This window comes from Pimephales promelas, chromosome 9, assembly GCF_988280905.1.
Source record: "Pimephales promelas chromosome 9, fPimPro1.hap1.1, whole genome shotgun sequence".
NCBI lineage: Eukaryota > Metazoa > Chordata > Actinopteri > Cypriniformes > Leuciscidae > Pimephales > Pimephales promelas.
This window is the reverse complement of record NC_142777.1, coordinates 28,442,125-28,469,865: the sequence shown is the minus strand read 5'-3', so window position 1 is coordinate 28,469,865 and position 27,741 is coordinate 28,442,125. Positions and strand designations below refer to the sequence as shown.

General features: G+C 40.0%; 1 protein-coding gene across 2 annotated transcripts; it reads left to right on the top strand.

The window, feature by feature from the left end:
* Positions 1-2,280: 2,280 nt before the first annotated feature.
* On the top strand, positions 2,281-14,577 carry pcdh10b (protocadherin 10b). Of its 2 annotated transcripts, none has more exons than XM_039648713.2 (5): positions 2,281-5,239; positions 6,020-6,078; positions 7,663-7,769; positions 12,176-12,333; positions 14,201-14,577. In XM_039648713.2, exons 1-5 carry the CDS (start codon positions 2,702-2,704, stop codon positions 14,252-14,254), a joined length of 2,916 nt encoding a protein of 971 aa, XP_039504647.1. In that variant the 5' UTR covers positions 2,281-2,701; the 3' UTR covers positions 14,255-14,577. The 2 variants fall into 2 exon arrangements, with proteins under 2 accessions (XP_039504647.1, XP_039504646.1); XM_039648712.2 differs by having other exon boundaries at positions 12,176-12,535.
* Positions 14,578-27,741: the final 13,164 nt, after the last annotated feature.

Genomic DNA, 27,741 nt, shown 5'->3' with positions numbered 1-27,741 from the left:
TGCCAATTTGAACATGGAACAAATGTTTTAAACCTAAACTCATGTCAGTTCGCCTGCAGTGCATGCTGGGAACCTGGCAACACTGCAGCATACTTCACAACTTTTAGTACAGATGATTGTAAATAAACAAGCCATATTAGCGTATAATTGCATGAATCACATTGCCAAAAAATTTGTTTGTGCTTGGCAAATTTGGTTTTGATCCCACAGAGAAAGTACCACCACATGTTTATATTTTCTCGACAGATCTTTAATTGTGCATTTTCGCACAGGTAATGGGATAAATGACTTATTCTGAATCTCAAATCGTCATCTTTCCGTAAATAAGCTTTACAGTAGTGACAAAAAGAGAAAGAGAGTGTGTCTGGGTGCCAGTCATAATGGCAGCTCCCCTCATGCTTTTGAGGTATGCTCGCATTATTATACAGAAGGGGGAGATAATCTGATTCTCATATTCAAATTACCGTTTGTCCATAAATCTTGAAATATTCATGAAAACTCAAATCTATTCAATCCTTCCAGCACCCTTGTGAGAATTAAAGCATAAAGTCGAGTGAGTGCAACAGTGGCTCGCCAAAACTTGATTTAGAACATCTCTTTTTGGAAGCGATTCATGTTTACGCTCCACTGGTGTTAAGATTCTTTCTGGCACAGCATCGTTTTAGACGCTCCTTCAAATGTTCCTTTCTTGAGGGGACACTAAACTCAGCCATCAGTCCTTTGTGGATTGTACCATTCGGATATAGTGCCTCTGTGATGCGCTAGGGGGCGCTCCGACTGTTCCTTGTGTTCGTAACCGTGAATCCTGCGTTATTCCAGATGAAAACCGTGACATTTGGTTGCTGGGAGACGGGGAGCAGGTATAGACCAAAGAGTTTGATATGAGGCTCTAAAGATATTATTTGAAGAATAAGGGATTGGATGACTACTCCACCCCATTCAGAAACAAATTATAGGTTATTCCATGGAGAGAGAAAAAATGACCGTGCTTTACTTCTACTCTAAACACAGCCAAAAATTATAATAAGTTATAATAATGTTTAATAATGTGTATTTGCAATTTTCATTACAATTGACAACATCTGTAGGCAACGTATTGGTTTGATGTGTCACTCACCCACAACTTTTGACATGTTTTCAGTTGGATGAATGCCAATAGTCTTTTTCGGATGTTGGAACAGGCAATGCATTTCATAACTTCTGTCCAGCATTGTCTGAAGATAGAGATACTCTAACTCGATTTTAGCCAATGGTGGACCAAATCATATAAGATAAATTTACTGAGATCACATGTACCACTTTATAGCTTACTGTGACACATGCCCATTAAACAAAATGCATGTATTTAATTGTAATCAAAATGCATTGATTTAAGACTCCTTGATTGTTTAAGCAGTATTTAATCTAATCCTTTAAGATTTGCTTTGCACCAAATGAGATGACAAAGCAGTGTGATGTCCATTAGAACGGACACTGGGTCTAAACGGGTTAATTACTTAATCCAGCGAGCACAATTGTATCTTATTTAATTACAGGGACGAAATACAAGTGCTGGCCATATTCACAGATTTCTTATTTATGTGCAGTTGTCACAAGGAATTCCATGCGCGTGACTGACAGCAGCGCAACAGATCCTTTTTGGCAGCTAGGAGGCGCATGTGGCTCGCGCTTGGGAACCAAACCCGAGAAAGCTCCAAAGACAAGACTTTGTAAGATGTAGTAGAGAATCTGTTTGGAATATGTGTGCAATCGAAACGTTAAATGCATTTTATTCTTTTTTTTTTTTTTAAACGTATAGGCTACAGTAATCAAAAATGTTATCAGAAAAATAATGTAGATAAATAAATGTCACGGTGTGTGTGTTTGTATATATATATATATATATATATATATATATATATATATATATATATACATGTTTACACCATTTACACATATATTTTTACACCATTTACACATAGGCCTGCACATAATAACGTTATGCATAATCCCGTTCTGATCCCGTTCCCCTATCCCCCACAAATTGATCACACCTTGCTCATCTCTCTGACTCATTCTCTTACGAACTCATCAGCCATTCAATCCTTGTGACCAAAAATCCCGCAGCTCGGACCAGGGGCGTGTTTATCAGCCACCAGGAGGCTTGACTGATGTAGGGCACAGCCAATAAAGTTTCAGCTGTGCTGGTGCCGGATGCTCCCATTGGTTGGCGAGGGGAGGGTTCTGCGGGAAAACCGAACAGCTAAGCGCTGATGCTTCAGTACTGTGCCAGCGGACCCCGCAGGAGCGCACCAAATATACTGGGACCATTCAGATAACAGAGCCTGTAGCATCTAATATAAAATGCATTTGTTGCATTGATTCTGTGGATTATGACATTGTGACTTATCAAACGCCAGCTGATATCTATTTATATGAGTGTCAATTTAATGTTTTAATGTTCACTTGTGCCAGACATCCGCTGCGACTCTAAAGCTTTTTCGTGGAGGAAATCGCCTTGGGAAATCGGTCCTGTGTAAACCAGAACGCAGACAGCATGGTTTTTGGCTGACAGCCCTGTTTAAGGAAGAAAAAAAAAAGAACAACAACAACAACCAAAGCCTTACGCACGCCTGCGCGCCTTACCTTGGAGAAGAGGGTGATGGTTTTGCTGTGTGCACCACGGAGATAAAATATTCCAAGTGTCCTTTCCTGAGTGGAAATGTTTGTGTTTTTGCTCCTGCTGTGTCTCGCGGATGGGGTGGTTTCGCAGATACGTTACTCTGTGCCCGAGGAAGCGGAGCATGGCACGTTTGTGGGGAATATAGCAGAGGATTTGGGACTGGACCTTACAAAACTTTCATCCCGACGCTTTCAGGTGGTGCCCAGCTCGCGGACGCCGTACCTGGAAGTAAACTTGGAAAACGGAGTGCTTTTCGTGAACGAGAAAATCGACCGGGAGCGCATCTGTAAGCAGAGTGCCAGCTGTTTGCTTCACCTGGAAGTGTTCCTGGAGAACCCACTCGAGCTCTTTCGCGTGGAGATAGAGGTGGTGGACATCAACGACAACCCGCCGAGCTTTCCGGAGACGGACATCACCGTGGAAATATCCGAGAGCGCGACCCCGGGCACGCGCTTCCCTTTGGAGAGCGCTTTTGATCCGGATGTTGGTAGTAACGCATTGCGCACTTACGACATCACCAATAACAACTATTTTTACCTAGACGTGCAAACACAGACTGATGGCAATAAATTCGCAGAGCTGGTTTTGGAGAAGCCTCTTGATCGAGAACAACAGGCGATGCATCGTTATGTCCTCACAGCCGTAGACGGTGGCCAGCCTCCTCGGACAGGTACAGCACTGCTTGTGGTCAGGGTGCTCGACTCCAACGACAACGTACCCGTGTTTGATCAGCCGGTGTACTCGGTTAACCTGGCCGAGAACGTGCCCGTGGGCACGCTCGTCATCCAGCTGAACGCGACCGACTCAGACGAGGGCCCGAACGGAGAAGTCCTTTACTCGTTCAGCAACCACATTTCAAGCAGGGTCAAGGAACTGTTCGATATCGATGCCAGAACGGGCCGTATAGAGGTCAGAGGTGAGGTGGACTTTGAGGAGAGCAGTCTGTATCAGATTTACGTTCAAGCGAAAGACATGGGACCTAATGCTGTGCCCGCGCACTGTAAAGTTTTGGTCAAAGTGGCGGACGTGAACGACAACGCTCCAGATATCATCTTCAGCACCGTCACGGAGTCGGTGAGCGAGAACGCAGCCACGGGCACCGTCATCGCTCTGCTAAGCGTCACCGATAAAGACTCTGAAGACAACGGTCAGACGCATGTGGAGATTCTCGGAGATGTTCCTTTTAAACTCAAAACCTCTTTTAGAAACTATTACACTATCGTGACCGACGGTCCTCTCAACCGAGAGACTGTAGAGGCATACACGGTCACCGTAGTTGCGAGAGATAAAGGGACTCCATCTCTGGCGACCAGCAAATCAATCAAAGTGCACGTGTCTGATGAGAACGACAACGCGCCCACGTTTACGCAGCCCATTTACGATGTGTATGTGACTGAAAACAACGTTCCCGGTGCTTACATCTACGCTGTCAGTGCAGTAGACCCTGATGTCGGACAGAATGCTTATATAACTTACTCCATAGTGGAGTGTGAAATCCAGGGAATGTCTGTGGTCACTTATGTGTCTATCAACTCGGAGAATGGGTATTTGTACGCCCTTAGATCATTTGATTATGAGCAACTGAAAGACTTCAGCTTTATAGTTCAAGCGAGGGACTCAGGCAGCCCCGAGCTTTGGTCCAACGCCACGGTGAACGTAATTATAGTTGATCAGAACGATAACGCGCCGTCTGTGATTGCGCCTCTCGGAAAAAATGGCACAGCGCGGGAGCCGTTGCCGCGCTCTGCCGAGCCAGGGTACCTAGTTACGCGCATTGTCGCCATGGATGCAGATGATGGAGAGAACGCGCGCTTGTCCTACAGTATACAGAGAGGTAACGAGAATGGGATGTTCCGAATGGACTGGCGGACTGGGGAGTTGCGCACGGCCCGCCGGGTGTCAGTCAAACGAGACCCGCAACAGCTGTATGAGCTGCTGATTGAGGTAAGGGATCACGGGCAGCCTCCCATGTCATGCAGCGCAGCGGTGCAGATAACGCTCGTGGACAGCCTCGTGGAGGGCCACAGCGGAGAACGCGGAACTGCCAAGGCCAAAGACGCGTCTCTGGACTTGACGCTCATCCTCATCATCGCGCTCGGCTCCGTTTCCTTCATCTTCCTCCTGGCTATGATTGTGCTTGCCGTGCGCTGTCAAAAGGAGAAAAAGCTGAACATCTACAGCACCTGCCTGGCCAGTGACTGCTGCTGCCTGGTGGGCTGCGGGTCAGGCGGCTGCTGCGGTCGACAGGCCCGGGCTGCCCGGAAAAAGAAAAAACTGAGCAAGTCCGACATCATGCTGGTTCAGAGCACCAACACGGCAAACGTGAGCGTGGCGAGCGCAGCGCAGGTGCCAGTGGAGGAGTCAGGCAGCTTCGGCTCGCTACATCAAAGTCAGAATTACTGCTATCAGGTCTGTCTGACCCCGGAATCGGCCAAAACGGATCTCATGTTCATGAAGGCCTGCAGCCCGTCTCGCAGCAACGACACCGAGCACAACCCGTGCGGAGCTCTTGTGACCGGCTATACGGACCAACAGCAGCCGGACATCATTTCTAACGGCAGCCTGCTCTCCAGTGAGGTACGAGCATTTATAAAACTTTCTCATATTATATCGCACGATAAAAAAAGTACTATAAGTAATTACATTATTATTATTAGTAGTAGTAGTATTATTGTAATTATTAACAATGACACTCAATGACAAGCAAATATAGCTTTCTTCTTCAAATACAGGCTACAGTTTATCTAAATACATATTTCAAATATTCATTGTGTGGATGTGTCAAAAGTCATAATTTTAAAATTGTCTGATATTTTACATTTGAATTATCTTATATTTCAAAATGAATACACACTCAAAATAAATACAAATTAAAAACAAAACAATCTTCCTCTTCAGGATAGTGAGCTCTGAAAACAAACAGGTTGATAACTGGTTGCTTGCAGACTGACACTAACAATATTCATTATTTTCTACTTTATTGTTATTATTATATTTTGTATGGCCTATCCTGTGCATGTTCGAGTGTAAACATAGCGAGTCACTGAACTGATAGATTTGCATGTTTGTGAAAAGCTCTCCGGGTTATAGGGCATTAGATATGCCAGTCACGGTGTTGCAGAGCCTCACAAGAACAAAGATCCGTCTATAGTTGAATTCTGCTGAATAGCAGCAGAGCCTAATGATCTTCACTGTCCATAAAGTCCCTGCAATGCCCCCAGTGAGCACAGTTTGAATTCGGATCTGTATTATTATCATTATTGTCATTTATTATATATATATATATATTTTTTTTAAATTAAGTACTATCATGCAATTTTGTTGGGCCTATATTTCAAATCGATTCCTCTCTTGCAGACAAAACACCAGAGAGCAGAACTCAGTTATTTGGTGGACCGACCAAGGCGTGTTAACAGGTAAGCAAGTCAAAATGAAGTATGTGTTCTGAGTTTTTCACACCACAGAACAATGTGTTATTAGCCACCCAGGCACATTTGAATGATAAAAAAAGCCATCAAGTGCATAAAATAAGATAAATAAAAAAAAATAAATAAAATGATACTCTACTCTCAAACGCTGGGGGCGTGTCTACTGGCTGTGCTGAAACCACGGCCACCCTCGGGAAAGCTGTAAAGTTAAAGTTTATAAAACTGTCCCATGTAAAATGATCACTAAAAGGCCGTGATGGCGGTTCGTTTTCATGGATATGTAAAAAAAAGACACCAATCTGTTTTTTACGAACATCCAGGGAGTAGCCCACGCATTTCCGTGTCGAAGCCACTCGCGATTGAGCGCCAAACAAACTGATGCAAATGTGCTCAATTGTTAGGGGAGGGGCCACCCAACGTGGCCTCTATTAGGGGCCTGTCCAGGAGCTCAGAGGCTCCAGTGCGTCATCGAGCCCCGTTTTAGCCCCACCCCCAAAAAATCCGGAAAATAAAAATAAAATAACAGTGAAAAACTGTTTAACGGTCTAACTCCACAATTCAGTACTTCACAGTTCACAGTCTTTGTAATATGTTTTAGCAATGGGTGGTTTGCAGTCACGTGATTGTGTTGACGCGCAGAATGCAGATGGAGGGCAAGGAGTGAAGAGCGCAATGGACGACATGGAGGAAAATCCGTACTGTACTAGTTTAGACGCTATTACAAGAGAAATATATAAACAGAAAATCGAAACAAATGTTGGACGTGATCCTTACGTTATGAAGAAGACCGATTTTCAACTGAATTGAGAGATTTTCCTGCCATCGAGACTGTAGATATCAGCAACTAACTCGTCTTACAGACATACTTTGACTTTTAAAAGTTCGGAAACTGGTACGTTACACAAACAGCCACATACGTGTATTTAAACACCTGAATAATGTAATTATAAGCCACATAAATAATGTATTAACTCACATTTGACAAAGTGATCACTGCACACACACACACACACGGGCATTTTCCCATTCGGTTCCTCCCGACCGCAGACGTAGGTTTGGCATTTTTCCCGGTGTTTTTATGTCAATTTCTAGTATTTCCCCCCCTTATGAACAACAACTTTTGGCACACGATAAAAACTCCTCTCGGTTTGATCGATTTGAGCAACCATAAACGACGCAAAACATAGGCATTTTGAGTTTGTTATAGTGCTTCCTAAATATAGAAAATCACTTCCTGCCCTCCAACTGCACGTCATATGAAAATAAGCTATTCTAACATTTATAATTTGTACAGATTTTGTATTTATTTTTAGAATTGTTTATACAGGGACTTTAACTTAACTGACTTGAAAATTATTTCCCCCCAACTTTATGTAATGACTTTCTTAAAAAAAAAAAAAAAAGATTTTTATTTATGAAGTAAATAAATATGAAAAGTCTATCCACATTTGAACTAAAACAGCACGAGCATTTGTGACAGACTGAGACCATTTCAAGGCTAAGCATTACAACTCTGGTTATATATGAGTCGTGTGGCATGGCGGTCAACTCAAACCTTTTCTCCTCCCTCAGCTCTGCATTTCAGGAGGCAGATATTGTGAGCTCAAAAGACAGCGGTCATGGAGACAGTGAGCAGGGAGACAGTGACCATGACGCCATGCATCGTGGACATTCATCTGGTACGTTTATATAAGTCGATTTCTCATATTTCTCTTGTATATGTTATTGAGTAAAAAGAGATGCCATTCAGGCTGAGCATGTAGAGATGTGGCTTTACATTTGTGGTTAAACGCTTGAGATAGACATACTGGTTTGAATATTTTAAATAGTTTGGTTGTTTTTCATCCAAACAATCAGAACAAAAACCCTGATCAAGGCATTTCAAGGCTGAACCTTGCAGAAATATTTTAGGCCACCGAGCCTCTGAGCATGGATGCGTGAGCATGCAAACAGCAGCCGTATTGGAGAATATAATCCAATTGTTTAGTATTTACTTCAGTGGTATTATCTATCCTTTCACCCACGTCTCTAAAGACATGCTGGAATTTAGATCAGTCCAGGTAGTCTGTCATCGACTCTGTGGGAACAGGGCCGAATAGGTTGAGCAGCAAACAAACAAGCGATTCATTAACTGTGTGACCCGCCTGCCCCCCCTCACTCTTCCACCATAATCCCTCTCCCCACATTCCACAGATGGAGGACACTATTGTTCACACCTTCAATAAGACCACATGTGTTGAGATTCTGCTGCATTGGAAATGGTGCTTTGTTGCTAAATGACACCTAGCTTGAAGTTCGTTGTGAAGTTAAATGTGTATAATGTAATGATGACATAGTCGGACACAAATGAATACAACCAAAAGTTGCATCTTATTATGGTTAATTTCTCTTTGGTTGAGCATATGTCCGCTGCTGTTATTGCGGAGCACCATATGCTGTGGCTGGACTGCTTCAGCTCTCATTTAGCCTATTTTTGCTCAGTTAAACATTAGATTAAAATCAAGACTTGTTTTCCATACAAGGTCAGCTAGCCCATCTGCCTTTGTTGTCGTAGGCCATCATGAAACTCTTGCCTTTTAAGATACAGCTCTATAAAGTAAAAAAAAAAAATCTGTTGTGTATTTTGCGAGCATGTTCTTCCTACTAAAAAATAATTGTTTTGCTCCATACTATCTTCTTTAATTAAGATAATTGAAAGCGCCGCTTGGTATGCAGACTTGGAGAGTGTTCAGGGGTGTGCATTGTTCATTTTAATGAGAATTGGGTGGAAACGGCCTTCATCCTTTCAAATCTATTTCAGACATTTTGTTTCTTAACCAGCTGCTGTTTTATTGAAACAGTCATCCAAACGCATACCGATCTAGTCATCTCTACTAAATTAAAAAAAGACAGAGATAAGCATCGTTGAAATTCTCTCTAATGCATAAAAATGCATCTGTAATATGGAACACTTTAGATCTTCTCTGATGCATCGACACACCTGAATCATTTCATTCCAGTTTAATTTCTTTTATCCCAAGGATCTGCCATGTTGCTACAGAATCCCTCATTTGGGCTGCAGGTCATTTTCAGAATTCAGAAACAGCTCACTGATCAGTAATTTATTTTCAGCCTTATTAGCAAATGAAGGTTATTATCGGATCTAATGCTTTGCAAGGCTTCTGCTCAGAAAGCAGCAGAGCAGATAGAGAGGGGAGATTTTTTAATAGATAATTTCGTTTACAGCTCTCTCTCTCTCTCTCTCTCTCTCTCTCTCTCTCTCTCTCTCTCTCTCTCTCTCTCTCTCTCTTTTTAGAACACCAGGGAAAAGAGCTGTAAAGTTTCTGACACAAATTTAACACATAAAAACGTTTTTTGAAGGTTTTCTTTTTTAGGGAAATGTTTGTCGTGTTTAGTAGCATAGAGACCCTGTATTAAAATCTACCTCTGGGTGATTTGATTCGATTTTGAGATAATACATAACAGCACTATCTATTGTCTTTGTGTAACTGGCAAGGTCATGCAATTTTATAAAAAAAAAAAAAAAAGTTTAGGGTCAGTATTATTGTCAATGATAAGAAATGTTTCTTAAGCTCCAAAATAAGCATATTCAAAAGGTTTTTGATGGCAACATGGCTTTTGCATAAACATATATGCCACTTTCATGTCAAGTGGTGTGTTAATCTATACACATTTTGAGCTGTTCGCATGCATGTCTAGGACGTTAAATGCCCGAGCGAAATGAAGCAAAATGTAGATCTACGTTTTTTTTTTCTTTTTTCCTAGGGGAAGACTAATAAATGCTATTAACCCCAGTGACGGGTAGGTTTAGCGACGGGGTGGGGGTAGGTCATATATATCAATATATACAGTAATGTAACGTTAAGTCAGTGGCGTTCATAAACACGCTGAAAAGCGATTATGCGTGTTGGTGCATGCCTAAAATGAAAATACGAATCTCACTAACCCCAAAATTTACTGGTATTGTGTTTTCTTTTCATTTAAGCTAAATAGTTAATTTATTAAATCTAAAATATTTTGAGGAGAAATGTTAAATTATTTAGTGTAGTCCAGATTAAAACCCTTGTTTGTCAGGTCAGTAGGAGATGATTTACTTCAGAACATTTGCCTTAAAATCCGAATACGGTCGATGTGGGCACAATCCAGATCGTTCTGGCCCCTGTTTACATTTCTGTTGCATATTTAAAACAGAAATTATTACTAGGTATAAACATAGCGTGTATTTTTCGTGTAATATAGAGCATTGTATTTCCATCAGACTTGACTCTTTCTTGCAATATTGAACCACAAGTCAACAATATAATTACATTTCCATTTTTTCCCACTGTAAAAAAAAAAGGACAGTGGATAAGTAGAGAGCAATTAATTTCAGAAAATGTCAGGAAATATCAAGATGTCTCCCTGCGATTACACAACGAGGAAGTGTCTTATCGCACACTCTCTAAATATCAAACTCTCCCTCTCTCTCACTCTCACCTTCTTTGTATGTCAGATATACACAAATAACCTTTGTTCACAGTCTCTTATAAAAATGAGACCTCTGAATGTTGTCAGATAGCTTCCAGATATGTTTAGTGTCTAAACTACTTGTTGCCTAATAAGGTGGTCCTATACTTTGGTTTGTAATTAGGAGAGTCTTACCAAGCCCAGGCCTAAGTCGGTTGTTTCCATGTAGCTCCAAAGGACTGTAATCCTCTTTTAAAGTAGAAACCCAAAGTCTGTGTATGCTGACCTGTCTTCTGTCTGAAGGGCTAGTCTGAGGATTAGCTATAAGAACATCCCCCCACCCCACACCACTGACTCTGCTCCATACCTTCAACATCTTTGCTTAGCGCTTCTTTGAAAATGGCACTTCATTAATCCTCCAGCTGTAATTACTGACTGTTTTAGACACAGGAGCCGAAAGGGGATTTCAAAACGCTCACCTCTCCCTTCTTCTCAGATGCACGCAGTCAAAACGGCACGGCTTACACCGTCTGGGGTGACGGTGGGGGTAAAAGGCATCATGCAACTGTCACGTACAAACTAACTGGATCTTGTCCCTCACGCTGGATTTAGCTGTAACACTCTTGTAACGCTAGCTTTCTTTTGGCTTTGTGATTCGCGAGGTCGTTCGCCATTGGATATTAGCGCCAGGGTGCTTAAATTATAAAAAAAAATACCTTTTCAAAGAGGCTTATGATTTCCTTTGGGAGAGATGTGGTGGGCCTAATATTGGGGGCGGAGCTTGGCTTTTACAGATGCAGAAAACGCTATTTTGATATATTTATTTAGTTTAAAATTTTTTAGACATATATCAACAATATAGTTTATTTTAAAATATTCTACTGTACATTCCAAAGGCTTTTTTTTGCACCTTTTGAATGATTGCTTTTCTTTTTCTTTTAAGGTGGCAATGTTTTGCAGTGTCACTCATTACTTTTGTTCTCTTAATTGAGACGTCGAGAAAGAGACAAAAGAGTAAAGAGGGTTATAACCTTTATAATATATCCCTTCATCTTGTTGCTTGGCGGAAGAGAAGGAAAGAGAACAGAGGATTGGGTTTATCTGCAAGCTTGGTGTCTCAGAGAGTTTACCTTTGATGTCAAATAGAAAGAGAGAAGTGGAAGAGAGACCTCAAGAGGAGATTACAGCATTGACTTCATCCACTCGCAGTGTGTATGTTCTCCACACGTGCTTTGATCAGGGTAATTTGTAATTTAAAAGTCCCAAAAAGGGGGGAAAAAAGCGACATGCAATCTTTTCATGATTTGCACGTTAAGTGCCAAAGACATTTCATGCATACAGCTTTAATGTTTTCAAAGTGAATTGCATGCATTACATTTCATCTGGATTTACATATTTATAATGCTTGATTAAGTCTACAAAAAGATGCTGGATAACTTCTGATTGGTTGAATTAATGCAGAATTCGACGGTCTGCTCTTTTATCTAAGATGCATGGTTTATTATATTTATTTATGTTTGTGTGTCTTGTTTTAATGCACTTGAATGCTTCCAGTGCAATTGGGAGCATATTCTCTCTCCCATCCACCCACATGGACAATTAAGCGCAAGCTAACCCATCTCTCTGTTCTCTCTCATAGGAGCAGACCTTTTTTCCAACTGCACGGAGGAGTGCAAAGCCCTCGGCCACTCAGATCGCTGCTGGATGCCAAGTTTCGTGCCCACCGATGCACGACAGGGTGCCGATTACCGCAGCAACCTGCACGTGCCGGGCATGGACTCTGTGCCCGACTCTGAGGTATTTGAGGGCGAGACGTTGGCGGGTGATCAGTCATTCTCAACCTTTGGCAAAGAGACGCCACACCACCCCAACCAGATGCACCAACACCAACATCAACATCAACACCATCAACACCACCTCAATGCTTCCACGCTAGAGAGGAAAGAGTTCGATGCACTTCTGTGTAACTCGCGCATGCCTTACAAAGCCGCCTGTCTGTGTGAGTATCTCAAAGAGAGAGCGCTTTCCTCTCTCTTGATCTGACCTAAAAACTTTCCAAATTCAAGGCCTCTAGCGTGAAGTGCTGCTGAATTCTCCTCTTAGAACTCTTAGCCCTCACACTTCTGCTCTCCTTCACCCATCAACATCTGCCCATCCTTCATCTGCTCTTCATCTACTGGTTCCTGGTGCACACTCTTACAAATAAAGGATCCTAGTATAGAAGGAAAAAGTGTAGGAGAGAACATAAGAGAGTCTCTTTAACTTCCTCAAAGATTTTTTTTTAAATCTTTTAGCACTTTAGAAAAACCATCTAGTGGTGCTTTAAAAGCCCCAGGGGGGCTGCACGTTTTAAATGGAGGAATCAATATGCTGATCTTAAGAACCTCTAATGTAGCACCGAGAACCGTTTTAATCTTCAGAGAACCAAATAGTAAAAACTCTATGAAGTAAAAAAAAAAAACCTGGATTAAAGCTTTGAAGAACCTTTATTTATAAGAGTGTCTGATTAGCTTTATCCTTATACATTTGCTTACATTGAAAACATTTTACCAGGGTTGTGAAGAGAAAAAATAAATAAATAAAACTGATTTGAAGAATTAATTTCCCTTTAATTCTTTGAATTAGCCACACACTACAGGAAGTTGTTTATCTATCCTTAGTGTATAATAAATAATAATAATAATTTGGTATATTTATAAAGGTTATACCTTCAAGACTTGTGAAACAGGTTAAGCCAATGTTTTTTTGATCTTTGAAAAAAAAAAGTAATCACGCATCTGAATTCGCATCTGAATTCAGAATGGTTCACAACCCTGCTAAATTAATCATTTCAACATGGCACATGCTTTGAAACAAGAAATTGCAATATGCAATTGCAGTGTTTGTAAATGCTGGAAATTACAGAAGCCCTTATGTATGGAGAGCTCAACATGCTGCAAATGAAGAAAACATGCAAATTATCCTCTCGATAAAAAAATAAAAAAATAAATAAATGTATTTGGTAGCCTTGTGAGTACACGTGTTTACAAAAAGATGAAGATGTCTTAATTTGCTGATTTGTTTTTTTTATTTTCTATTTGCAGCGCATTGAGCTCTCTCTGCCACCGTACTGATGTCTAGTTGACGAATTTAATGTGATAAGTTGTTAGATCAAACGATGAAACATTCTCAGATATCTGACCATAGGCAAAGACCCACCAGAGATTGACAATGCCTAAAATGAACAGAGATAAAAGGAAGGGAAAAACTCCCAATAGTTTTGTACACAGGCAGTATGTTTATTGAGGCTATGTTTGACTAGTCATGCCAAACATCAACTCCGAAGCTTGAAACAGACGCTCTCAAAAGGCCAGAGTTTATAAGGTTTAGGCTGCCTACCACTGTTTGTTGTTTTAGAGGGGATGAAGGTGGTTGTGGGATTGATTGAGATATTATTGACTGCTCTTGTTGTGTTGAAACCTTCAGACATCTGTCTCAGAAAGAGCGCTCCGAGGCTGTGTGGGTGGTGCATTTAACTTTGAGGAAATAGTTTATGATTGTAGGCTTATAGTTCCTCATCAAAGCTCTGCTTCTGTATGTATTGAACACTGGTATTTTAATAGCTTCGGACAACTGCTGTCTAAAAATCATCTTTAATAAGCGTTCTTTCTTTTTCCCTTTTTAGCGCGGAAAAGGATATGCTAGCTCTTTCCGAGTGGACATACCAGAGACGGCGTGATTTTGCACAATCAGTAAAAACTGATGGAAATGCAAAGAGCATCAAGTTTTCAGACTCTATTTCCAGAGGCGTCAGATGATCGTGCGTTCCCGAAGGCTTCCGGAGCCTCCGAGACCTCAAAAAACTTGATGAAAGAGTCAGACTCGCAGAGCTAGATGCAAGGCCGAGCGGCTGGACATAACGCGCTTCTCAGCAGGACTGAGCGGAGGACAAAACTAGACCGTTAAAACACATGGAGGATTGGAAGACAAGGAGAGAAACAAGAGGTAGATCATTCCTCTTGGCTTCTGCGTGTGCCTGTTTACAGCACTACTGTTCATCGTAAAAAAAAGAAGAAAAAAAGACAACAAAAATACCACATTGTGAACGATGATGAGAACCACCAACGAAACCGACAAAAATGGAGATATATTCACTGAGCCCTTTAGTTGTTTATGTACACACACACACACACACACACCACTGAAAAGCCAATTGTACAGGAAATTCATTTGTGCATTACAAATGCAATATTGTTCTTTTAGACATGACTGTTTTTATATTCTGTGTGCGGCTGTGTGTGTGATCAGGTGTTTTCCCTAAATCTATTCCAACTCTTTGTCAAAAAAAAGGAAAAAAAAAGAAAAAAAAAGAAGCAACGGATTCCACGGAGGGATTTTCTTTCCGTCAGGGTTAAGTGTTTAACGTTGTGAGCGGGACAGCAGTGGCCTAAATCTTACTCTCTCAGACAATACGTAGGTTATATCACGTGTGAGAAGTCTTAACTGTACTCTTTTAAACTTCAAAATAAATATAAATCTATATCTATAAATCTATCTATATATACTTTTTCTGAAGTGCAGTCTTCATTTGCGCCGTTTATTTCCCAAGTGTACTGTGTAAGGCTCCACGAGGGAGCAGTTAGCATTGCTAATCCACTTTACAGGGGTTCTTAACATGACAGAAGGCCTTATCTCTAACTTTTCATCCATTTTTTCACTTTTGGATAATGAGAGTCATGTCTATAAATAAAGAGGCCGTAATATTCTAGATTTGAATACATGGCAGTTGTGTATTACTGTAGCCAAATAGATCCGTTTGGAAATTTGAGGCCAAATACAAAAAGTGTATACAATGCAAAGCAAACACACGCACTGATACTGACATTTACACACATATGCACACAAACACCTTAATACCAGGAGGTGACAAATAAACTGAGAAATGTATACTTGCATCTTAGACTCCCGTGTTTTATTTTAAGACAACTTTAGCTGAACTAATACAAGCAGACAGTTCGATAAGTAAGCCACATTCCTTTAAAAATCAAAAACTGTACAAAACATTATTTTCCAATGAAATATGTCATAGAAGACCGGGCTCAGCTTTGTAGCTCAGGACATCTTAAAGTCTATTTTTGCACACATGGATGCAACCACTCAAATGAGCATTTAGTGCAACTTATTTGTTCAAAACAAACGCTATTTAAGTTTCATTAACATTGACGTCTCTGAGCTCAAATGGTTTTGTACAAAAACGGAGGGAAATGTGAACAAAGACATCATTTGCAAAGAGAAGAAAATGCTATATATATATATATATATATATATATATTCCAGCAAAGTTCAATTTAAAGCCAGTCGCACAGAACTAAACTTAATGCAGCACGAAACAAAGGACAAAAGCAATGTGATCATATCTCATTTTCCCTAAAATTGACTCCATTGTGTTTGACCTCCACTCAAATTAATCTCTTTCACAAACCGCAGCTTTAATATCTGAATGGTAGAGCTGACCGAGGGACCTAAATACAGAAATCACTGGGCTATAATAAGAATAATTAAAGAAATAAAATAAATTCCCCAAACAAGTCATACATTTCCAAGAGACATACTTTTAAAGTCACTCAAAGATGTTCGGTTCACTTTAAGCTTTGCTGAATACAAATTGGTACTTCTAAAAGGTTCTTATTTGTTTAGCATGTAAAATGTGAGAAGGTGGGCCTCAAATGTTAATGTGCGGGTGGGTGTTGGGTGACGCTTTAAGCAGAGGCCACCGCTGACAGATAGATTGAAGTCAAACAGAAAATCTGTCCTCATAAATATGCTAACAGCCCCAGCCCGTCATACTCTTTTCTCTCACCTCCCTCACGCCTTTCCTCCCTTCATCTCACCCCTTTTTTCCTTCCTCCTGCACACACCTCATCTCCTCTGACAGGTCAGCGCTCCATTTGTTCTTCCTGACTGATGACATCTATGAGGGCAACTTTTGTTCTTCTCCAAAGAGAGAGAGAGAGAGAGAGAGAGAGAGAGAGTGTCTTCCGTACTGGTTTGTCAAGGTGTTCAGTGTCTGTTCTCACTTCAAAATGCTTCTCTGTAGGGAATGTTTTGAAGATCTCTGCTGTGTATGTGTGTGTGTATGTGTGTGGCACTGCCAGATGTCTGATGTCTGAGGTGACAGTGAGACGTAGTGGAGGCTCATCGGACCCCTGGCTGTTCTCTGAGGGGCCTTGGGGGCCGATGCCTAAGCGTCTGAAGCGACAAGGCGCCGAATGAACGATAAGCGTATAGCAGGACAGGAATGTGAGAGCAGGGAGGCCGCAAATCCCAGGTGTGCTGTCTGTTACGCAGTAGCGGGAAGAGAGCCGGACTGCAGATAAGATGACAAAAGAGTCGGGAGCGTGACAGGAGGGGTGAAAGGAGCGAGAAAAAGGAGGAAAAAGAGGGGCAGAGAGCCCCCGTGAGCTGAGCTCTGCCAGGGGCTCTGTGTACACAGCTTTTCTGACATTTACACCTCTCAACCACTGCTATCAGACCTGTTAGTGACACGGCCCCACTGAGACTTCAGGACAAAATGCTCAGAAAAGACTTCAAAATGACAATTGCGCCATCATAAGCTGTTAATTCGAACACCTTTTCTCTAACTAAAGACCTCTATTACAATGGCTCATAGTTTAGGAAATCAGTAAAATTAACTAGATTAAACAGCAGTTTCTATTAACATCAGAGAGTGAATCTGAATGACCCTTTTTTTTCCTCACTGAGCATCTGAGTGAAGAGCTGTTAGTCCACTTGACAGTAAGCCTATTTACTATTCACTTAATGAATGTTAATCTGTCTTTAGTGCCTTTGGCCTATTTCCTTACTGAACCTATTTCCTTACTTGTACTTTACATACACACACAATACGTGTGTAGATAGATAATAATAATGTTTATTATTATAATAGTTATAAAAATGTCATTTATATGGAACAGTATAACAGTTGGCCACATAGCCTACATACATGGCATCACTATAATATATTAATATAGTTCATACATAATATAAATAACAGAATAATAATAATATTTCTGCTGCTGCTGTTGTTTTTAGAATATTTTTAGCGGAAAAACAAAAAACAAAAACAAACTTGGCATCATATCTTTTTTAAAAAAAAAAAAAACACATGCCCACACAGAGAAGCACCCAAACAAAGTTTGTGTTCACTCATACACTGAGAAGTCTGACCTTATAATTGTTTTTGAAGACGGTGCAAAAAGCAGATTGTTTTTCTCTCACACTTCTATCCTCCCTGAGAGCTCAGATTGTGTTTTTTTAGCCTTTTTTCGACAAAAGGTGATGACACCCTGAACAGAGCATTCGTCAAAGTGTTTATGATGCAAACACATTTCTTTTCGTTTCTCTCACAAACATTCCAGGCAGCCTTTCATCTTGTAACCTTTATAATAGTGCAAATCCATCGTCTGCAGATTGAAGAAACCAATCATGTCCTGCCTATCCTCGCTATTGTATCCTACGGTGACAAGCGGTGAACTTTAAATCTTTATAAGTGCTCGGAAAACATTCATCAAGCATTCAGTATAAAGACATCCAAATAAGAGTCTAGTTTTGTTATTAGTAGCAGATAGATGATTAGTATTATTAAATGTCTGTGAATTGATTTATTTGTTCGTCCTGAGTAAAGGTAGCTGCTGAAACCAGGGAATAGTGTGTGTGTGTGTGTGTGTGTGTGTGTGAGTGCGTGCGTGCGTGCGTGCGTGCGTGTGTGCGTGCGTGTGTGTGTGTGTGTGTGAATGGACTGTAGGTACCACCTGGGTACTAATGTGTAAGTAATTAGGCTCTGGCACATGCACAGACAGCCGCACCTCGCTCCTTAGGACCCCAGCCACCATATGCTGCACCAGTTGGGAGTTCAACTTGCCAAGAACTCTAGAAGAAAGAGAAAAGTAAGTGAAAGGAAAACCATAGCTTCTTCCTTTATATCAGCACTCTTTCTGAACATTTTGACCTAAAATTGGATGACCTTCTTAGCTAGATGCATTTAAAACCACAGATAAACAGAGTAAATACCACAGGAGAATGATGAAAGTAAATCTGGTAATTTGCTAAGTGCCCGCTCTATTCATTCCAGTGTAGCCTGATCTCAAACACATTCAGAATGCTAACAAAGAAAAGGGGTGTGTCCTTAAAAATGAGCTGGGGAAGCTAGTCAAGGATTAAAGTGGTATGATTTCTTTTTACAGAGAAAAAAAACAACAACAACAACTAGATAGCATAGCAGGAACTTGGCACAGCACACAGTTAAAGACTTAAAAGAGAAACCTTGGAGAAAACGTTCTTTCAACTGCATTTGTGAGCGTGTAAAATCAACAGATGCTAGCCAAATGTTGATGGGTCTATTTGTTTGTCAGCTTCTGAAATGTTGTCCCTTCCCACTGTGAAATGCATTAACAAAGTCCCATACAGAAGATACCATTCAGATACCCTTCACTCTTGACAAGCACAAGTCATTTCTGGGTCACATTCTGGCCATTTGTGGGATAGAGAGAACACACACGCATACTCAAATATGCTTAACCATCTGCTCCTGGTGCCTGTTGTCGTATAACATTACCCTTAAGCAAACTCTGCAGGAAGGGCAGCAAGGGAGTCTATGGTCTTTTGGTGATACTTCAGAGATCTGAAAAGCTGTGGTGTGTACTTAAGTTAATTTGCAAATACCCTGATAAAATATTACCCCCCAGCCCCCAACCCCACCCCCTCCCATAAAAAAAAATAAATAAATAAAAAATAAAATTTTACTTCAGTAAAAGTAAAAAAATAAAAAATAAAAAAAATAGCCCTACTTACTTTTTTATGTAGGCTACTTACATTTGTAAAAATACCGATGAACCTTATTTATTTGTTACATAGCTAGTTATTGCTTGTTTGCTTTCAATTTGATATGAACTAACTGCACAAAATATTTATTTAGGGAAAGAGGTTGAATGTTATAGACATAGATTAAGCATATAGCTAATAGGTTTGGGATTGTAATGAATTATTATAAACTGCACTATACAATTTGAATAGTCTTCAACAATCAAGCATTTCATTCTGCTTACAATCATAAACAACTTCTTATTTAGCCTATATGATTTTCATTATAGTTCATCTGTAAATAATAGTAATTATATACAATACTTTATAGTAACTTCCTTTTTGTGCCACCAGCCCAATTGTCAGCACACTCGAGCTTTGATGAGGTACTTCTTGTTAATGTCTAATTTTTAAATCAGAACAGTTCAGACTCTAGCAGATCATTGGATCAGTGAATTGCTGACTCAGAAATAGTACAATTTGCTATTGAAAAGCAAATTGGCCATCCCTTGGCCATCAGGGGCCCCCAAATCGAGTCGAAAAGTTGAAAAATATATTTTTGAGATGAATTAAACAAGTGACAATTAATGAATTACTATGAATGAATGAATGAATAATTAAAAGACAAGAAAATTCAGATTTCATGATTAATATACCTCCCTACAAATGCTGCTGTTTCTGGCAGCATTTAAGTCATGCGCATAATCTAGATCTCAACTGCGCATAGTCGTGGACGCGCGGTAATTTTAAGCTATGTCACAAAAAAGGACGTATTCCTCTGGTGCCGAAAATAGAATGAAGAAAATGGCAGAAGAGGAGAAAAAAGAGCAAAATAAAAGTATGTTTGTTTTTGCAGCAATTGAACCTTTCTACGGCAAGCCCAGAGGGGAAAAATACAATGCATACGCACACATACAACAAGCGCCAGTACATCATTACTGGTATTATAACAGACTTTGTTGGATTCTGTCATGCACAATCAACAAAGTCTGTTACAATGATAATAAAAATAATAATAATAAAGATTTTGTGGACTGTATTGAGAGATAATACTATTTTTTTTTTACAGTTTTCAACAATTATTGTCATCATTGAACCCTTGATCTTATTATGTTTTTGCCATTGTCATTATTTTAGCAAATAATTTATTTGATTTCTTTTGAGACAGTTTGCTTGAAGAAGTTTCAAAGAGTTAGTAATAGTTAAAAAGTAGGCTATCTATTTCTTTGTATTTAAATAAAGCATTATTTATTTTGTATTTATACATAACCTCACTGTATTAATTTATAATCTATCATTATCGTGTGATATTTGTGTCAATCACCAGAAGGCTCTGGAATAAAGCTATATAGAATAAAGACAGTTATACTATAGCAGTTCTCATTCTCTTTAGTTTGAAATAATGATGTAAGTTTCACACAAGCTGACTCTAAAGTTTCTCAAAATGAAAATGGTCTAACAAAATAGGCTACAGATAATAGAAAAATGTAGTACAGTGTAAATGTTAAAATAGGCCTACTTGCCTATACTACTGAGACAATGTATATGACGCAAGCATGTGAACCCTGAGGGCTCTTAGCTCAGGCAGTATTGACATTCTGATTTGAGGCCATTATTCTTATTATACTTATAGGCACAGCTTCTCTTCTTCAGATAAAAGTGCTATTATTTGTTCAAGGCTCCTGGGCTATTTTTTCTTTTTTTTTTCTCAGGCAGCACTGATCTCTGTGTTAGCAGGTAAATCAATTTTATCGGCCACGACAGGTTCCAAGCTCTGCCGTCTGTGTCCCAGTCATTAGCTATACTGATTTGTGTAACACGTTAAAAGTTGTTAAAGATACTCTCTATCGACATCTCTGCACATCCCTTTTACAGCATAATCTCGAATGGAGTTTCCATTCATCTTCAGCCTGGTCCCTGTCCTCTGGCTTAAAGGGGTAGCAATATTTCTGCCAGCATCCAGCAGGGTGAAACACAAACTATGTTGAGTTTTTATTTGCCTCTGTCTGATAAGGTTCAAGTATGGGGCTGTTGACATCATGACAAGAGTTATTCATATTTTACTAAAAATATGTTTCTGAACATTAGAAATTAGAGAGGGAGAAATAGAAAAAAACTTTTTTTTTTTTGAAGAACCTTGACTCTCTACTTTATTATTCTCTACTGCAAATGAAAAAGTTTACTGTACAAATCTCTGCAAGAGAAAATAATCCTGATAGTGATCCTATAATTGTGCTTAAAATGGCAACATTATATTCCGCCTGACTATATTTTCTGACTTTTGGTTGTGATAAATAATTAGTGTTTCAGTGTGTGATTCTACAAAGGATACATATCCTGTGAAAGAAACGATTCTTGAGTTCGTTTTATTATTAATCTCAGCCTACATTTAAATGCAGCATAAGTGTAAAAACAAGCCAAAGCGTTTTAGCTCAGCAACAGTCAGAGACTATTCAGTTAAGTGACTGAAACAACCAGCACTTAGAATAAACAATCTGACCGCTTTGAATCTTAGGCGCTCTATTTTTAGCATTGACTTCTTCATCCGCAACGTTCGTATTGACTCTTCAAAGTCTAACTCTGGCGTTGGATTTTAACAGAGCACCATTCCACTTATCAAGTTGACAGAAGGTGCATCCCTATCATGACGAACACACGAGCTGACTCTTTTGTGGAGTTAGGATATGATGGAGCTGAACAGAACCAAATGGTGGAACAGGAGGAGAGAACAGTGTAGCCCCCGGGAGATAACAGTGGCTGCCACAGTGGATGAGATACTGATCTAAATGAAAACAAACAGAGATAAGAGGGAGATTGGAATCACACTGGCACGTTCTGGAGTCCCTGCGTGTGTTTGTGTTTGCACTCGAGCCCGTGTGTGTAAGCCCCCACGCCTGCCCCGCGGAAGCGACCACCCATCAGAAAGATATCAGTTTGAACAATTAGAGCGACGCCTCCACTCTCGCAAGATGATGATTCTCACTGGCGTAGTTTGGGGTTTAATTTTGGGGCCCTTAATTTTTTATGAGGTATCATTGTGGAATCTTGAGTAGGAGATTTGCGAGTATGCTTTTTATGTCGCTCAAGGGACATCATCCACATATCAGCGAGAACAGATGAAGAACTCGGTCTGCTGTGGCTGAAAGCGTGTCTCCAAGACTCCGAGGTAATACTTCTGCTCTGAAGTCAGATGAAACAGAGATTCTGGTTTGGGGCCCTAAAACCCCATTGGACATCTCTCCCACAGCTTTCGCAGTTAATCTGGTTGATGCGCCCACTAAAGCTCTCATATTTTGTGATCACACACCAAGGAGCAAGAACTGATCCAGTAATCTTGTTTGATATCTCTATCAAAAACTCAGACGATACGCCACTAGGGAAATTAGCACAGTTTGGTATTTGTGTTTCGGTAGGTCAGATTGATAGAGTGAATGCCAGTTTTTGCATGCCATCTTTGTCCTTGAGCACTTGCTTCAGTCTGAATGACCACAAACACAATTTGTCAGATCTCATAATGCATAGCGAGCTGGGTTTTGTGTTCATCCTGAACGCAAAGTTATACTGTCAAAGAGGCCCTGATTAGCTGAACTATTGAAAAGCTTTCTGAAAAGGGTTGTCCCGAATCCATAATTAAACTTCCATTAGTCTAACATAAAGTAGTGGCTTTACTTTGGTATAAATTAAGGGCAAAACACTGACTGCACCATTCTATTCGGGAGCCCAGCTGCAAACATATTTAGAAACGTTTGTGTGATTGTTTTAGTGCGACAACATTTGTAACACCTCCTTAACCACTCTTTCTATTAAGAGACTGCCAAGTCTTGAGTGTTAGATTGGAGTCTAATATTCATTCCACAATCTTTTATGGAGACATGTATGCACTCACATAAAAAGAGTCTGATGGGCTGATTAATCCACTTCAGGAGAAACCATTATCACAAGAACAATTGGTGTGTCTATCCTTGTGGAGTGGCCATCCATCAATGTCAGCGCTACTTATTATTCGCCATTGCCTCGGGAGGTCCACATTTAGCCACCGTGGAAACTCTTTCAGGTTTGCCTTTAGTTTTGCCGTGCGGTCATATTTTTAAATTGATGTGTTTAAATACTTATAAGGATAAACCAAAACAATTGTTGACTACATACACAAGTTGTTCTCAGATCAAAGTAGAGTGTTTTGGTGCTGTATATCAGCGTGTGTTTTTAAAACCTTTACAGATCTATGTCGATGCCCTTATTTTAAGTGAGTTTTTGGTGGTTTCACAGTGTTTCATAATTCTTCCGTCATCCGCCAGTGATTTGCTGCCTACACGTGAAGTGACCGTCTGCACAAATGAGTCATTATTCACACTAGACACTGACAGTGCGGAGAACTCGGAGTTCTTCACAAATTCGGAGAAGACATCATTGAAGCTAAAAACGTTTAAAGTCACTGTTAACAGTACACAAAATTGAGTTCTTAAAAATCATCTTTCCGCCTTTCTTTTTAATATTAACCACCTTCAGTTACTTCTCCTTCCTCAAGATACTCCCTCCTTTACAGACAGCATCCCCATTTGTTTTTGCTTTCAAGCATTAGATGGATGCTCAGACTAGAGCAACTCTGTATTATAGGACACCCTAACATAGCAGCATGGTTTCAGACTGATAAATATGTTGATATTTAGGTTTTAAACGACAGTGACTTGACTGCATTCAACAGGTTTCTGGGCTGGCTGGACAGTTTATTGCCTCTGGCCCATGTTGCGGAGTGGTCTTCCTCCACATTCAATAGCCAAATAAGACATTTCAGTGACTCTTTCTGCAAGTTACATTGTTACAGTGTTGTAATGTTGTTTGCATTATAAGCAAGAGCTTCAGCCTACACCTGTTTCAGACTAGAGCTCTCGCGATAACCACAATATGCAACGCATTCTCACCCCAAGGCGTCACCTTTGACCATGCTTCAATATTTGACGTTTTAGGCGCCCTTTAGCGTCACTTACATGACGCGATCCTACGGCGTCATCTAACTGACGCTAAAGGAAAGCATCAGTTAGAGGACGCGGTTAGGTTTAGGTGTGGGGTGGGGGTAGGGTACACGCGATCCTAGGGCGTCATCTTACTGACGCTAAAGGGCGCCTAAAGCGTCAGATATTGAAGCATGTCCAAATGCTTCCCAAGGCGTCAGTTAAGTGACGCCTTGGGGGTGAGAATGGGCTGCAATATTGTACTACCGTGCTACTGACAAGTCAAACGCAGAGGATTGCAAGTAACCGCAACAACCGCATATTCATGTTTTATATAAGGCTATACCCTTCTTGTTTTTAACTTCATGCATGTGTATTGAATATTAATCAAGTTCATAATGATAACAAGACTGTCTGTTTATCGTGGTGATATAGCCTACAGAGGCTTCACACAGACAGTGAATGAGAGAGATCGGCTGAGCGCGTGCGATTACCTGTGTCTGTCTTTGAAGTCATAAATATTCGTGAAAAGGTTGCCATGTCAAAGGAAAGCAAAATATTTGTTGTATCATCCTTTTAACGCTCACATCATGGGTATTTACCATAAATGCGCGTCAGCGAATTCAATGCCATATTGGTCTCTAATAAGTGAAGCATCAGCTTCAGCGTTACCCATGCGAAGCATTGCTGCTCAGCTGAGCCTTGAAAAGTGGAACTCAGTTAAAATAATTAACACCTTGTTTCATGAACGTGTTCGTTGAATAAACGGTTTAATGACTCAAAGTCTGTTGTCGTAACAATGTGCGCGCCTTTCAATGCGCATATAGACACGGTTTAGTTTCCGTTACATTGGTCAGCGCAGTCTCATCTCAAGACGTCATACAACTGACGCTTTTGACCATACGTCAACATCCGCCGTTTTAGGGTACCCTTAAACGTCGGGTAGATGACATTATCTAATCCTAACCCTACCCCAGACCTAAACCTACCCCATCACCTAACTGGCGTTAAAGGTAAAGCGTTAGTTGGATGACGCCCCAGGATAGTCATCTAACCAACTTTTAAGGGTAAAAACGGCGGATGTTGACGTATGGTCAAAAGCGTCAGTTGTACGACGTCTTGGGATGAGACTGTGTTACATTGGTTGACTGAATATTGTCCTTGTTTTTGTCCATGCTGTCCACATCGTAAAATTTATTTACTGTATATAGCAACAAATACATACAAATTAGATAAATGGCGGTAATACCGCTATTAAGCCAAATCATCATTACCGCTAGGGAAATTCAGTAACCGAGACAGCCCTATTTCAGACTGCTGTAAATATCCTCAATTGTGTAGAGGCTAAGTTGTTTGTCTGAAATAAACTAAAACTAATAACTAAACAGTATAAGTGGCTTACGATATATTCACTTAACGATTTTGTTTAAAAATACCATTTTATTCATGAACAAACAAGCAATCATTGAGTGGCCTAACTGATTCATTCAAAAATATTGTGTCATTCAAAGATGAAACATATTGCGATCTATGAGTGAGTCATTTAAACATTGACTCATTCACATTGATTTGTTCAAGGTTGATTCATTCAGTAATGCAACGCCACTGTTGTGTTTGATTCGGTTGAACAGTTGATTCTGCTTTGGCTTTGTTTGAATTTCCAGTGGCAGAGCAAAAATACACTATTTGTCTATAAAACCAAACTTAATCAAACTTCTTATTTATGGAACTGTTACATAAAATCATACCATTTTCACAGTCGTGCTGATGGTCTGAAAATCAGCAAAGCTGTGATTCCCTTGTGATTTGAAACAACACTCTGCTTGAGATATTGTTTAATTGTCAAAATGGTTGTTATCCATAAAAAGATGGCGCTTTAAATCACACAGCGTTGAACCACTCATCTAATCTGCATGCACAGGATAACTCCAGTCAAACCTATTTGTAAATAAATGCATTTACTAAGTCATAAGTATTTGATATATTTCAGTTGCTGATGTTTGAGAAATTGCAACTGCTGTAGAACACAACTCAAAAAAAGCTGTATAATTCAGTGTAAAATGTATAGACGTGTTGCATTTGTCACCAACTTGACATGGTGAACTCAATCAATGGCAGTATTTTTAGTCTTGTCAATAGCATTCACAACCTTTGAGTTGCTTTGATTACATTATGAGGTATTATAATAAAGTAGCACTCATTTTTGTTAGTGATGGACATGCATTGTTGTTTGAAATATGGGCTCTCTGAAAACCCACAAGCCTTGTCACTCCTGTAACTCAGTATTGTCACACACAATGTTTTCGAGTCCATGTTTTTCATTCCTCTACTGAGGTCAACAACCCAGCAGTTCATGATCACAATTCATCTACGTCATGAATACGAGATTGTTTAAAAATTAAGTTTTGACTATGAAAGGAAAGCTGTTTTTGCTGCTGCAATTTTACATGAACTCATTATGTTCAAGGTGAATCAACAAAGCTTGGCATCCCTGTTAATCTTTAATAAACTGAACGCAGTATCATTCCTGACAAGTTGATGGTGGATATGCAAGCACACATTCTTCATCAGTGTGAATTATCTTATTACATCAGTGTACATGTGTATCTGCTTCTGTTTTGGATTAAAGTCCAACACTAAGAATGAGTATTCACATTAATAAGACTTGATATTCAACAAAAATACATTCCTATCAAACCAATGACAAAATAGAGAATGTTTATTTATTGAATTATTTGTTAATTGTTTTATCTCTTGTAGATACAATTTGGACTCTTTTCAATAAAATATGAGCTTTGGATTCATGTGCTCAGAGCCACTAAGGTTTAGCTGTTTGCATGGTCCAGTTAATCCATTCTTGTAGATGTCAAACCTGCACAATCTGTAAAAACAAACAAACAAACAAACAAACCTCATCTTTTTCATGTATTCTTATACATAGGTCTATCTATGGTGGCCGAGAGAGCTCAACACAGTGCAACTGAAAAAAAAAAAACACATGCAAATAGAAAAACACCTGCAAATAAAGAAAACATCTTCATCAGTTCCCTTTTTAAGGCAACTCGAGCTGCGTCAAGACACTGTGGGAATGCTCCTGCGTGATTGTCACTGCATGAAAAGACTCAAATCCGGCAATATCCGGGCATGGTAAACTCCTGTGCAATTTGATGTTTGCTGGATGTATGTGGGAAAAAGCGGATCAGAGTAACACGGAACAGTATATTTCCAGACAAACCCGGAAACCTCACCTAAGCGGGCATATACAGGAATCCGTGAAATTTCACGGACATATACAGCTGAAACACTGCTGGGTGTGAGAGGTGTGAAGAAGACCTTTCATATGTTAATGACTGACACTAAGGGTGCTGACTGTTCTCAGAGGGAGGAGTGGCAGGGGACTTCAGGATTGAAAATGATC

What these genes read in the sequence shown, in the direction of transcription:
- pcdh10b (XM_039648712.2), top strand. Translation starts at nt 2,702, where the DNA reads ATGTTTGTGTTTTTGCTCCTGCTGTGTCTCGCGGATGGGGTGGTTTCG. An exon ending in GCAGCCTGCTCTCCAGTGAG is followed by an intron (nt 5,240 to 6,019) that starts GTACGAGCATTT and finishes CCTCTCTTGCAG; the next exon opens with ACAAAACACCAGAGAGCAGA. An exon ending in CGACCAAGGCGTGTTAACAG is followed by an intron (nt 6,079 to 7,662) that starts GTAAGCAAGTCA and finishes CTCCTCCCTCAG; the next exon opens with CTCTGCATTTCAGGAGGCAG.